This window comes from Rhea pennata, chromosome 2 (genome assembly GCF_028389875.1).
Source record: "Rhea pennata isolate bPtePen1 chromosome 2, bPtePen1.pri, whole genome shotgun sequence".
In the NCBI taxonomy this organism is placed as follows: Eukaryota; Metazoa; Chordata; class Aves; order Rheiformes; family Rheidae; genus Rhea; species Rhea pennata.
Genome location: NC_084664.1, coordinates 95327396 through 95339618, shown reverse-complemented (window position 1 = coordinate 95339618; position 12223 = coordinate 95327396). Strand labels below are relative to the sequence as shown.

Here is a 12223-nt window from a genome sequence, read left to right as displayed (position 1 = left end):
TGGTTGTTAACCATGCCTGTGAGCCAGGATTAATTCACACTAAGAGATTCTTCACTCTGCCACTTCTTTGATTTGTTTGCTGTGCTCCAGCAGCTCCTTACATTGCTCTTCTTTAAATAAGATCAGATTTAGGGTATATATTTTGGTCATGAATGTGTGTCATGTCTGATGATTTCAGTCAAATCCAAGGATGAGCCTTAGGGTCTAAATGAAGATTAGAGCTATTTAGAGGGAAGATTAAAAGAGGTTGCACTGTCAGTGCAGAGAGCTATCGTGCTTGTTATTATGACAAACAGTAAAAGCCAAATTTTTATCCCAAATTTTACTTTTTCGCAATAACACACTATTAACAGAGTGTGTAAATGCTATCTTCTTAAGACATGCCGAATATACCTTGAGAATTGCAAAGCCATTTAAGACAGTAGGATTTCAAGGTGCTCAGCATCTTGGGATTGGCATCCCACTTCATTAAAAATGTGTAAATATCCCTCAAACAAATCAGTGTTACTGGTTTTATCATGCATACTTCTTGTCCACTCAGTTACGGTCAATTTTAGTCCTACATTGAATTACTGGACTATGCAGCCTTCATTCAAGGCAACTTTGTAAGAAACAGTTATGCTCTTTTCTGAAACCAGGTAATTGAGACAACAGCAGCCTCTATCCCAAAGCCAGGTAAAGGTGTGTGTTTGTAAAAGGAAGACAGAACCAGCACAGGGATACATAGCTTTTCTGCCAAAAGAGTTAACCCAAAAAACATTCAGCTTAAATGCTGGCTGAACTGGTGTTTGATTTTTGCTGCCGAGGGAAATGCACTGGTTTGCATCGAATGACTGCTGCAATTAGAATGAGGCTGTGCTGTTAACAATTGCCTGAAACCTTCAACTTTAATTAATGTTGCCACCTTTTGCCAGCTCAGTTGATTGCTGTGAAACTGCAGTTTGCATTTCAATCTATTATGATACAACTGTGCACCATAACAGCTCTTTAGTTCTCCAAAAACCCGCTAACAAAAACAGGAAAGTCAAGACCTTCGTATTTCTGATAATTCCAAATTAAACAGAAGACCATCTTTACTCATTGTAAAGGAGCATTAAACAGCAGAAATATAATACTTGTTAGCTATTGTACCTTCAGACTTGCTAATTGCCTTGTCCTGAGGCTTACATGAGACATACATTTTTTTTTCTTTTCAGTATTGTATTCCAAAGTGTTATGTACCTCTTAGCCTTGTGAGAGAAAAATATTCACTCACTGGAATGATGTATGCCTCTGCTTGGTACATTGAGCAGTAATATGGCTAATCACAGATACCCAAAAATCAAGAGCCAGATCCTGAAATCCTGAATTTGACTGAAAACAATACTTTAAATGCATAATAAGGCTCTCCTCATTTGCCTACTGTTTTTAGTGCTACAGGTCACATTCCAGTTACATTTTCAGGCTTTTCATCCAACAAAACACTTTGTTTTATAAAACTGTAATTAAGATGTCCATGTTGTCATTGCCTCCAGGTAGCAGTTACGTGCATGACAAGTTTTGAGATAAAAATCATGAGGTTTGACACCATGGAGAATGATAGGAGCTCTCTCATCTGTTCTTGATTATATCTAATGTGAAGTAGTGTTTGATAGGAAAGAAACTAACAGGTGCTCTTGCAGAATTTTTTGCTCAGATAGAAGAGATATTTTTAAGATTTTACAGACAGACTTTCTGAGTGGAAACTAGTATATACTAATATTGAGACCTTATACTGGTTGATTATAAAAGTTATTCGCTCCCTTTACTTAAACTCTAGGTCGTACCAGAAGCTGTAATGATTTTACTGATGTATAAAACAGAGATATTCTTCTGTGACTTTACTTACATCTCATAGCATAAAAATTGGTGTAAGGGAAGAGAATAATTCAGATGTTCCGTGGCTTCAGCTTCAGCTTGTTCTTATTCCCGACCTCCCAAGTTTAGAAAAGGCAGGAAGCAAATAGGTTCCATGGCCCTATGAGATGGAGGAAGGTCAGGAATCTTTCAATTAGATCATGGATCATAATGTCTATCCTAGGATAGGCCAAAGATCAATAACAACTTTTAGCAGAACTTTTTCAAAGTCTCAATAACCCTTTTAAAGGAAGTGAAATGCCATCAGACTTCTGTGATGTTGTTAGGGAGAGAACATCAGAATCAGGCATCTCTAGAAGTTGCTCTGCCTAAGTTCTGTTGGTGAGATATAAACCACGTAGTTTTGATCCTTATCACTGCATCTTCTGCATATGGATATGTGGTCTTCGATCGGGTTCCTGGTTCACGAGTAAACCTAAGAAAGATATCAGATTTCATATTAATATCTTGCTACATCTTATTTATGTGTCTTCTGTTGTCATTGTGCTTTCCTCCAAATATGAACAGATGGGGAACTTTCCATACCAAATGAAGAAGGAGCTTTGGAGAATGGGCAGCCTCTGGGCTCTGGGCAAGTGCTGAGCTCCAGCCAGGTATCCCTGCCAACCCTAGCAGAACTGGAGTCTGGTTCAGGATCTGGGGAACCCTGCTCATATGAAATGCTCCCAACCACAGAGATCATGGATGGGACAGGTAACGTCTTGTTTTCATGATGATGTAGATACTTCATGCTGTTTGAAAACAAGTTTTTGACCTCTAGCATTTGATGTCTGTTCCTGAGAAATCCATGTTGAAGAACAGGGTCTTCTGATGGAGAAGGAGATGACAGCATATAAATTACCTCTGGATCCTCCATAAGAAATTTTGACTGCCTCGACATAGGAATAACCTCCAGGCCCAGGGGATAAAGCAAAGTCCCTGCACTTTCTGAACATTTCAGAACAGATTTCTATCCTGTTACTTCTCAGATGTGCCAATGAGTTCTAGAGCAGGGTGCTGGCAATATTTTTAAAGTCTTAGTACAAAATCAAGCTCTTTACCTACTGGCACAGGGAACATTCACACTGCACAACTTTCAATAGCTAACATAGCCAGCTAGCTGCACTACCCTAGGCAAGGCTCCCTGTGCATCCTCTCCAACCAGTGCACAGAGAGAAGGGCACTGCTCTCTGCAGTAATGCTGATTGTCTAGGCTAGCTTCCATTCTGCATCACTTAAAGCTGAGAGTTGTGGAGGAGGGTCCAGTGTGGAAAAGCAAAAAGAGAGTTGATGGGTAGGTCTGCTCATTCACAATCCTGCACAGTTATGCAGCCTGTAGGAAATGGAATAGACCCCATGAAGTGCTGTCACAGTTATGGAAGGATAAATTTAGAGACCACCTGCTAATAGATCTGATCCTGAGCAAGCTGTGGTGACAGACAGTCTGAGATGTGACATTTTAAGGCTCTTGATCTGTGTTCAAGATATGGGAATACATCCCAACCTGGCATAAGCAAGCTGAGTTTTATCAGAGATAATGGGAAATCTGGCCTGTTGTGTAGGTGTGTGTTACTTTCTCTCTTTTTCTCTCTTTTTTTTTTTTCTCCTTTTTTCTATGTTTAATGAATTTTGAGTGAAATCTATTAGTTGTTCTTAATCTGCATTGTTGTGCTGCTTTTTGTGTCTTGCTATGGCTGTATCCGCTGCTGCTTTGCTTGTAACGTTGTTGCGTCTATGATGTGGTTGTGTCCTCCAGTGTCTGAAGAGAGCCCCACATCCAATGAACCTGGAGTCCTCCTGTCCCAGGATCCTACAACTAAACCAGTCCTGCTACTTCCCCCCAAAAAATCTGCTGCTTTCCCTGGAGACCATGAGGACACCCCAGTGAAACAGTTGTCCCTCCTCAAACAGCCCCCTGCCCTGCCTCCTAAACCCATTGCCAGGATTGCCAGCCACTTAACTGGTAAGTAGGTGTTCCTGGACCCTCGGCACCACCGTTTCCCTTATAGGAAAAATTTGCCCTTATAGCAAAATTTTCAGTGTCCTTCTTTTGTAAAGTTGTTTGCACTTGTCATTGTGTGTACTGGTAGTGTGTATGTGTTGTACCTAGGGCAGGGATTACAAAGCATTTTCAGCCTATATCTGTGGTTGCTTCAAGGCACCTCCCCTCTCCATGGTAATTGCCTGATACTGCCACTGCCTTTCCTAATCCTCCTCACTCTTTTTCATCAAGATGTACCGTCCCTGCAAAAGTTGCAGGACGTGCTTTGATAGGAAAGGAAACAGCAGCAAAATCTTAGGGTATCTTTAACCACATTTAATAAGAAGAGGAAAGGGAGCTGTTGAAGGAAAGAATTTGGCTCATTTATTTTGCTCTTTGTTGCTTCTGCACAGATCCCCCTGCACATACCGCGTATCTTTCAACATCTGTCTCTTTTACTGATCCTTATACAGACTATTCTGTCTTAGGGCTTCTTGCCTTTCTGCTTCCCTGCTTGTACTGCTTGCCAGTCTGCTCCCCCTTTCCACCCATTTTCTGGGTGTTCCCCACCCACTGATCTTGAGCAGGCTGCCCCATCACCCTGCTGATGACAGGCAGCTCCACTTCCCCTCATGATGGGGATTTGGCATCCCTGAGAAATGCTACAGTTTTTGTCTCTCACTCTATGGCAGCTAGCAACAGTAGATAATACAGACTCCTTGTTCTTGTCACACCATTTTTTACAAGTGTCTAGGCTCTTCTTTGGGATTCAAAGCACAAGATACCTATGGAAGGAGGACTAGTGACTCTTCTCTCTCCAGTCTGTCACCAAGGCCACTGAAGCAAAGGATAATTGCATTTTTTGTCCAAAAAGAGTTCCCCGTATACTTTATCTACACCTTTTGGGTGGTCTACTCATAATTGCAGCTGCTGCCCAGGAGACAGCACCTCAGGCTCCCAGTTTCAAGACCAGCTGTGGTGCCGCTCTTCCTGTACTAGCGCAGCTCACCATCTTCTCACTGGGTTGCTTTTCTGATGTTAATGCTGCCCTGGTCTCTTCAGCACTGATGTGAGAAATGTTCAGTCCTTGTTAACACATGGTAGATATTACTCTTTTGCTGTCAGTTAATACCTGTTTTACTTAAGATATAAAATCAAGAGAGTGCTCATTAAGAAAGTGTATGTCCTGGTTTTCTCTCCTATCTCTCTTAGTGTTTTCATGTTTCTGTTTGGATTGCCACAGATTTCTGTTCTGTGTAGTTTTGTTCATTTTATGTGGAATCTCTTTACTTTCTTGCCTGCCAAAATCTACACATAACAGTTAATTTTTCCTGCCTTTACTACAAAGCAAATGGGCAATTCTGCAGCCTGGAAAAGCAGGCAACAGTATTACTGGCTTGAGGTGGGGACAGTGCCAGCTTCCTATGAGCTTCCATAACTCTCTGCCCAAGCTGCAAGAAGCGGTTCCAAGGTGAAGTCACAGAAGAGAAAATATAACAAATTGTATTTGAATAGGAAAACAACCCTCCAGTACTTAGTAGCCATCATTCACAAGCCTTCCTTTTGTATGAGATAGCAAAGAGGTCAAAGGATGGGTGCTTCTGGTGTTTTTTTGCAGCCCAATTTTTTTTTGTGAATTGGTCTCACACTATTAGCATAAATTAATTGTTTGACAGTGATGACTTTACGGTAAGAATGAAACAGAAGTATGACTTGTCTTACTTTGGGATGGCCTTTAATGGTCTCTCATCTGATCCTAAGGAAACTCTTATATGTGCATATACACAAATTTGTACATGCATACTTACAAGCTTCAGGAAAAAGAATCAGGATTTAGCCATAGGACCCTAACATAATTGATGATTGTCTCTGGTAGCTCTGAAAACCTCATTTATACATACCCTTATAAATAAAAGCATTCAGCTTATTCTTAAGGGCCCCTTTACTTCAGTGGTCCAGGGATATGTTTATTGCTGAGTGCCTTATGTTCTCCACTAGTAATTATATTAGCCTTCTATAATCTTCAGAAATGAGCAATATCAGTCCTGCTAAAGCACCCTCATCAGTGCTTAATTCTGAAGCAGAATTAATGCTATTCTTTTACTAATTACTCCAGAGACATCCTCAGGTTGTGTGTGAGAAAACAAGTAAAATCAGAATTCTTTTGTTCAAGATGAAGACTTTTGTGTTCTCCTTGCATTTACACTGAAGATTTTATGAGAAGATTGAAGGACAAATTAAGGCATACAAAGCATGACTAATGGAGGCTGGCAGTGGTAAATGGTCTGGTAGGTCTTTGCAAGAAGACTGTGAGAGGAGATGTGATCTTGTGATGGGTTCAGATACACATCTGAATGGGAAGACGCAGTAGTGCCTCTGAACTTCAGTCTTATGTAAGATAGATATAGATATAGATACAGATATAGATATATATTTGTGTGTATATATATGTGTGTGTGTGTGTACATATAGATTTATATGTAATAGAAGCAGATTTATTTTATACCAATATAACTGAAAACATAATATTATAAAATTACTGTAGGCATAGTCAGCCAAGGGGAAAAAAAAAAGGAGAAATATTTTAAATGAAAAAACTTGTGGAAAGATAAGTTTTCTTTGAGTCTGACCACATTGGTGAGAACTTATCCCAAAGTTCTTCAGTACAGGCATAAAGACTGACCTGAGGAGTTTGCCAAAGGATTTAAAGCAAGTTATAGCAATGGAAAAGAAAAAAAATCTTCATCTCTGAAAGTGTTTGAGAACCATCTCAAACATTCATCTGCCTGTGTGAAGGCGAAGATTGACTTTCTCCTCAGTAAGAAATGCACGTAAGAGTAGGCCCAAAATAAACAAGTAAGAGGAAATTTAATTTTGGGGAGAGTAAGGGGGGAAAAAAGAGTTTTAACGATTACATGAAAAGAGAATTGCCTCTAGCAAGTATAAATCACATAACCTTGGCATGCTTCTTTTCAAGGCTCCAGTACTGTGGGGACAGTGCAGGCACATGCACAAAGTCATGAGCAGACTGCAGAGTAGCCACTGGGAGTGATGCTGCTGCCACTGCAGAAATGTGCTTGATACCTTTGCCCCACACCATCCTCCCTGCTCTTGATGAAGTTACCACCATGAGGAATTTTCCTAACATAGGCAGAGCATACAGAAATGCCTATGCAGGCTCTCCAGCTTTTCCCTTGTTAGAGTGAAGCAGTATGTCTCTCTTAATGATTAAGTGATTTCTTCATAGCACAAAACAGGCAGATCTAGATGCAAAATGTTATTCTTAGCTGTTTCGATAAAGTTATTTCACTGCTCTGCATTTCTTCTTGGCCAGTTATCTCCTGGCCATCCTTCTACTGGTTTTCAAATAGGGTTATTATTAGACAGCCTTCATGGACAGAATTTCTTTCATCTTTTGAATTTGCCAGGATCCACACACAGACATTTAAGGACAATAGTTGCAGCTCTCTTATTTGGTTGAAACTGAAGAAGTAACTGAGTGCTTATCACCTGAGACCAAATTTAGCTGGACCATCGGGCTTAAGTCCTCACATTATTATAAGACCTTTAATGGCCAAAAGTGAAAAGAAGACTAGTCAAATTTGACTTAATAGAAAATGGTCCCCAGTAATAGTAAGCTCCTGATTCAATAAGCTCTTACCTCTCACCAATGCAGATGATGTTTTCTAGAATTAATTAGAAATTTGCCATTCAACGAACTGAACCATCAGTCATCCATAAAATTCTCTAAAATGTCTGAGAACAAAATGTATGTGACCAAACTGGGATCTCAGCAACACCTTAGTTCTTAGACTGAAGTTAACCTAATTTTTCGCTGAGATGCAGTCTTGGTCTTATCTGGCCACACAGCTATTGTGTTTAATCTTTGAAAAACTTTTTCCATTTGCTTACTTTCTTCATTCAACACTCTGAGAAGAAACATGGCACATTTTTGCATCTGAGATTATGCCTTCTAGTTATGTTGCCGTACAATGAGAACTAATTCATAATTAAAAGCAAACATTTAATGGGGTAGGAAATGTTGCAAATCCCTAAAAGTAATTTCTGATAATGTGGACATGCCAAGGACAAGGTTTGAGAACAGGGGTGCCTATCATCTTGCTGCATTCAGGGCACAGCACTGTTGATTATAAGTTGCAACATTATAAAAGTATTTACAACTACAGTTTATCCAAGAAATATTCTCTGCAATATTTTAAAACCCAGCAGTCACATACATCTGAGAAGGCTCTTTTATCGATGAGCCGTGACATTATCTGTAGGTTTCCTACTACATCACATTACCCTCTGCTTTCTGCTCTGACACACTACACTCATGAAGACAAGTTACGTTCCCATGGGTACAAATTCTCCTTACACTATGTACTTGCAGGAGAGGCAGCAGGGCAAAAGCAGCTCCTCTTCCCCAGCACACAGAGTACCTAGCACACAGAGGTAGCAGGAAATCTTTCCATCTTTAAAGCCAACTTCAAGGCTATGCAGAGAGAGTTCATGCAGAGCCATATCTTTCAAAGCTAAGCATGCTTTGCCTATGTTCTCCAAACTCAACCTCAACCTTGGGTGCATGCATGGTGCAGAAGAACAGCAAAGGATTTCAGAGTCTTCAGTGAAATTTTCACTGAAGACATGCCTGCAGATCTTCCTGCAGCCAATGGGGAATGCTTTGCAAGTCTCTGAGAACATAGTTTAAATCTGTCTTCATGAATCTACTCAAAACTCCATTGAAATAAGAGAAGAGACTCCTAATGTTCAGTCACAAATGATTCCCAGAAAGAAGTGGAAAGGTAAAGGCTATTTGTCCAAAATTTCAGTGAACATCAGTCACATCACCTCATTTCCACTGTGCCCCCCACAACAGGCCATGCTGTTTATTGCATATGTAAACTGTGCAATACAAACATTCCCTCATGCAAAACTCTGCAGAATTCCTGAGATGGGATTTAAAAAGGAACTGCATTCATGACAGGTTGTAACACCTGTTCTTGCATATGCTACATCAAACGTCATAGGATCATAAGACAGTTCAGTGGGAAGGGATCTCGGGATCCTACCTACCTACCCTAATCCAACCTCCTGCTCAAAGCAGAAAGCAGGCCACCAAGTTGCTGAAGGCTTTATCCAGTCAGGTCTTGAAAACCTCCAAGGGTGCAGACTGCACAGCCTCTGAGAACCACCTCTTCCACTGCTTGCCTGTCCTCATGAGGAAAAAAGGTTTCCTTATACCCCATCTGAACCCTTAATTTCAACCTATGCCATTTGCCTCTTGTCTTCCCACTGTGCACCTCTGTGAAGTGCCTGGCCCTGTCATCTTCTTGATAACTTCCTCATAGGTGCTGGGAGGCTGCTGTTAGGTCGCCCTGAAGCTGTCTCTTCTCCAAGCTGAACAAGCCCAGCCCAGAAGTAGCCCAGCCCTCAGCCTCTCCTCACAGGGCAAGTGCTCCAGCCGCAACCATCTTTGGGGCCCTTTGCTGAACTTGCTTCAGGTTGTCAATGTCTTTCCTGTACTGAGAGAGGCGAAACTGGACACAGAAATCCGAATGTGTTCTAAGTAAGGGGGATAATTCCTTGTTGGCAGGGCACGCTGCTGGCTCAAATTTAGCATCATAAGAAGTCAAGAAATAACTTTTCTCCTGGTGGCAGCATAGTAACTTAGCCAGTTCTGCCGCCAGCCTAGGGTTCCCAGGCATGCCCTCTTCCTCCATGCAGTAATTGTACTGGGGCAGGATTTGAGGATTTTAATGAGCATTTCTAGGAGCCCTTCTGGAACAGTATTTGCTGCTGTACATGCAGGATTTTCTAGCACCCCATCTTCAACATGTGCTGACCAACTCTCTAGCCACATTCAGTGGCTGGAGAATACTAGATTTGGTGTAAATGCTGTAGCTGTCATGTAACACAAACACTTCAGAAATACTACATATGGTCAGGCTTTCTGTGCTGTGACTGAAAGTATATTTGTTTTCTCAAAATCAAAAAGGAAATATAGCAACTCTACATGTAGCAAAATGATTTATATGGAAGACATAAGGGCTAACCTACTAGTCATATATCTGATGTACAGCAAATGTTGTAACATCCACAACTATCTTTTTAAGTAATTTATTGTCATCAACAATGGGAAAGCTTCTTTGTCTAACATCTCTTTCATTGATTCTAGCATAGTTAGACTTGACTATGCAGAGTACTGAGTGGTCACGACCCTATTGGGAACTAACATCTTGCAAGATTGCATGTTATTCTCTTGAGTATGAGGAACCTCATCCAAAAGAGATTAATCAGACTTGCACACTTGGCTTCACACAGCTTGCTCCCCTTCTCTCATATCAGTGCTTTGTGCAATGTTTTAAGACTGCACTACATATTCCACTGAGACGACACCTATCACTGATTCCTTGTTTATCTTTCCCCTGTCCAGCTTCCTATTCATCTACAGGTGTCTACGTCTGATGGATATTCCATGCTGGAGAGAATAAGTATTTTGACCCATAGTTCATGTATCGCATACATTGTGAAGTAAAAATAAACACATAAAACTCTAAAATTCAGTCATCTCACACTCTTACACACAGGGATCAGTTTGTTCTCTCATTTACAGTAGATGACAATAATGCAGTTTCCAGCAGTGTGACTGGAGCCCATTTGAGCAAAGATTTGAGCAAGGCTCCATTTGCTCAGAATACCCACTGATCTGACAGCTCAGTAAAACTCGCAGTACAAGGCTTGTTGTCTCCATTACTGATGTCATTGAAGATATACTGATACGCTTTCAAGTGAATTGATCGAACTCTCCTGTTATTGCAGTTACTCTCCTTTTAGTCATTTTTTTTAATCAGACAAGTAGAATTCTCATGAAGGTGAAGGGCAGACAAGGAGATTTAATGCCTCGGGTTCATTTTCAAGGCTTTATCAGACATGAGGGGACATATTCAGACAGGTTCAAGAACTTAAGTTAGAGAAAGTCTGTCTGAATAAAGGCTTACGTTGAAAATGACAGACTAGATTTTTAACAGATGTCCAATAGAGTCACCCCAGCACCCATACCAGTGCAAACAAGTGGACATGAAAGATTTCTTAAATTTAAGCAGAAACTACAGCCCCATACCTGTATTGTGAGCGGTGGAAATCAGACTGTGCTCATCTAACTCATGATAGAGTTTGTGGTTACTCTACATGCATTTCAGTGAGGACGATTAAGCTAGGCTTGTTCTCCTACGCTACTCCAGAGCTGCAGTGCCTGTGTCACAACCCTACCTGGTGAATGCTTGCACCAGAAAGGAAAGGAATTTTTTCATTCTAGTTAAAAAAAAGATTAAATGATTCCTGTTTGCTCTGTGCTTGAATCAGTTGGCTTATTTTACTCACTCTGAACATAAAATACACTCTACTGTTCAGGATCACAGAAAGTGGCAAACCTGGTTCATAATTCCTGTTATTCTTAGTCAGAAACAAGAGATACCTGCAGTTGGGATCTGTTTGAAGGATGACTCTCCCTATATCATACACAGAATGGAGGGATTTCCAGTCACCAGCCCTGTGAGATGACGGTGTTAATTGAAATACATCAGTAAAGGATTCAAAACCAACACAGGCAAATCTACACATTTCAACATGGAGAAGTGCAGATCAGCTCAACCTACTCTTTGTAGATCAGAGCCAGCATTAGAAGTAAGATTGCCTATAGCACAAGCATATGGAAACATTTTGTTACTACAAATCCCATAGGAACCTTATTCTTTACTATTTGTTTCATTTACCTTTTACTGAAGGTGGTTTGTTCTTTTGTGCAGCATACAAAGAGAAGATAAACACAGCTAAAGTGTATGAAAGAAAATAAAGCAGTAACTTGGAGACCTTTCTGTGCTTGAACAGAAAATCCTAAAAATCTTCTTTTCCAGAAGGCAGCCTGGTTTAAAAGACAGGGCAGTACCCTGTAGCTTGACAACCCTATGAGTTAGATTTCAGCCTCGGTAGAGCCGTCATAAGAATTTCTGCTTTCAGGAGAGACAAGGTGTCTAGTGGATGTGATATTACACTGAAAGCGAAAAGGCTTAGGTTCTGCTCTCTGTAACTCTCCTGTTCTACGACATGGACAGACCACTTTCTTCTGTGCCTCTTTTTCACCCTTGCCTCACTCATCTGGAGCAAGGGAAAACTGACTGTCTTTGTACTGGCACACTCTGTGTACTGTGTTTCCAGTGTGCCAGAAACTCTGGTATCAAGCGGATGCTGTGGATGAAATGAAGCTGTGATGGGTACTGAAAAAAGATCAGTGTCAGACCTGAGCTTGGCCCCATTTCTGACCTTTTTCTACCTAACCGTCCTTAATCATTTTCAAGAGGCATTAGC

General features: G+C 40.8%; 1 protein-coding gene across 1 annotated transcript in view; it reads left to right on the top strand.

The window, feature by feature from the left end:
- Positions 1–12223, top strand: part of PHACTR1 (phosphatase and actin regulator 1) — a 306637-nt gene that overhangs the window by 239961 nt on the left and 54453 nt on the right. Inside the window, exon 6 of the mRNA XM_062568046.1 lies at positions 2404–2589. Coding sequence (XP_062424030.1) covers positions 2404–2589 — 186 coding nt within the window. The remainder of the gene's footprint in view (positions 1–2403; positions 2590–12223) is intronic.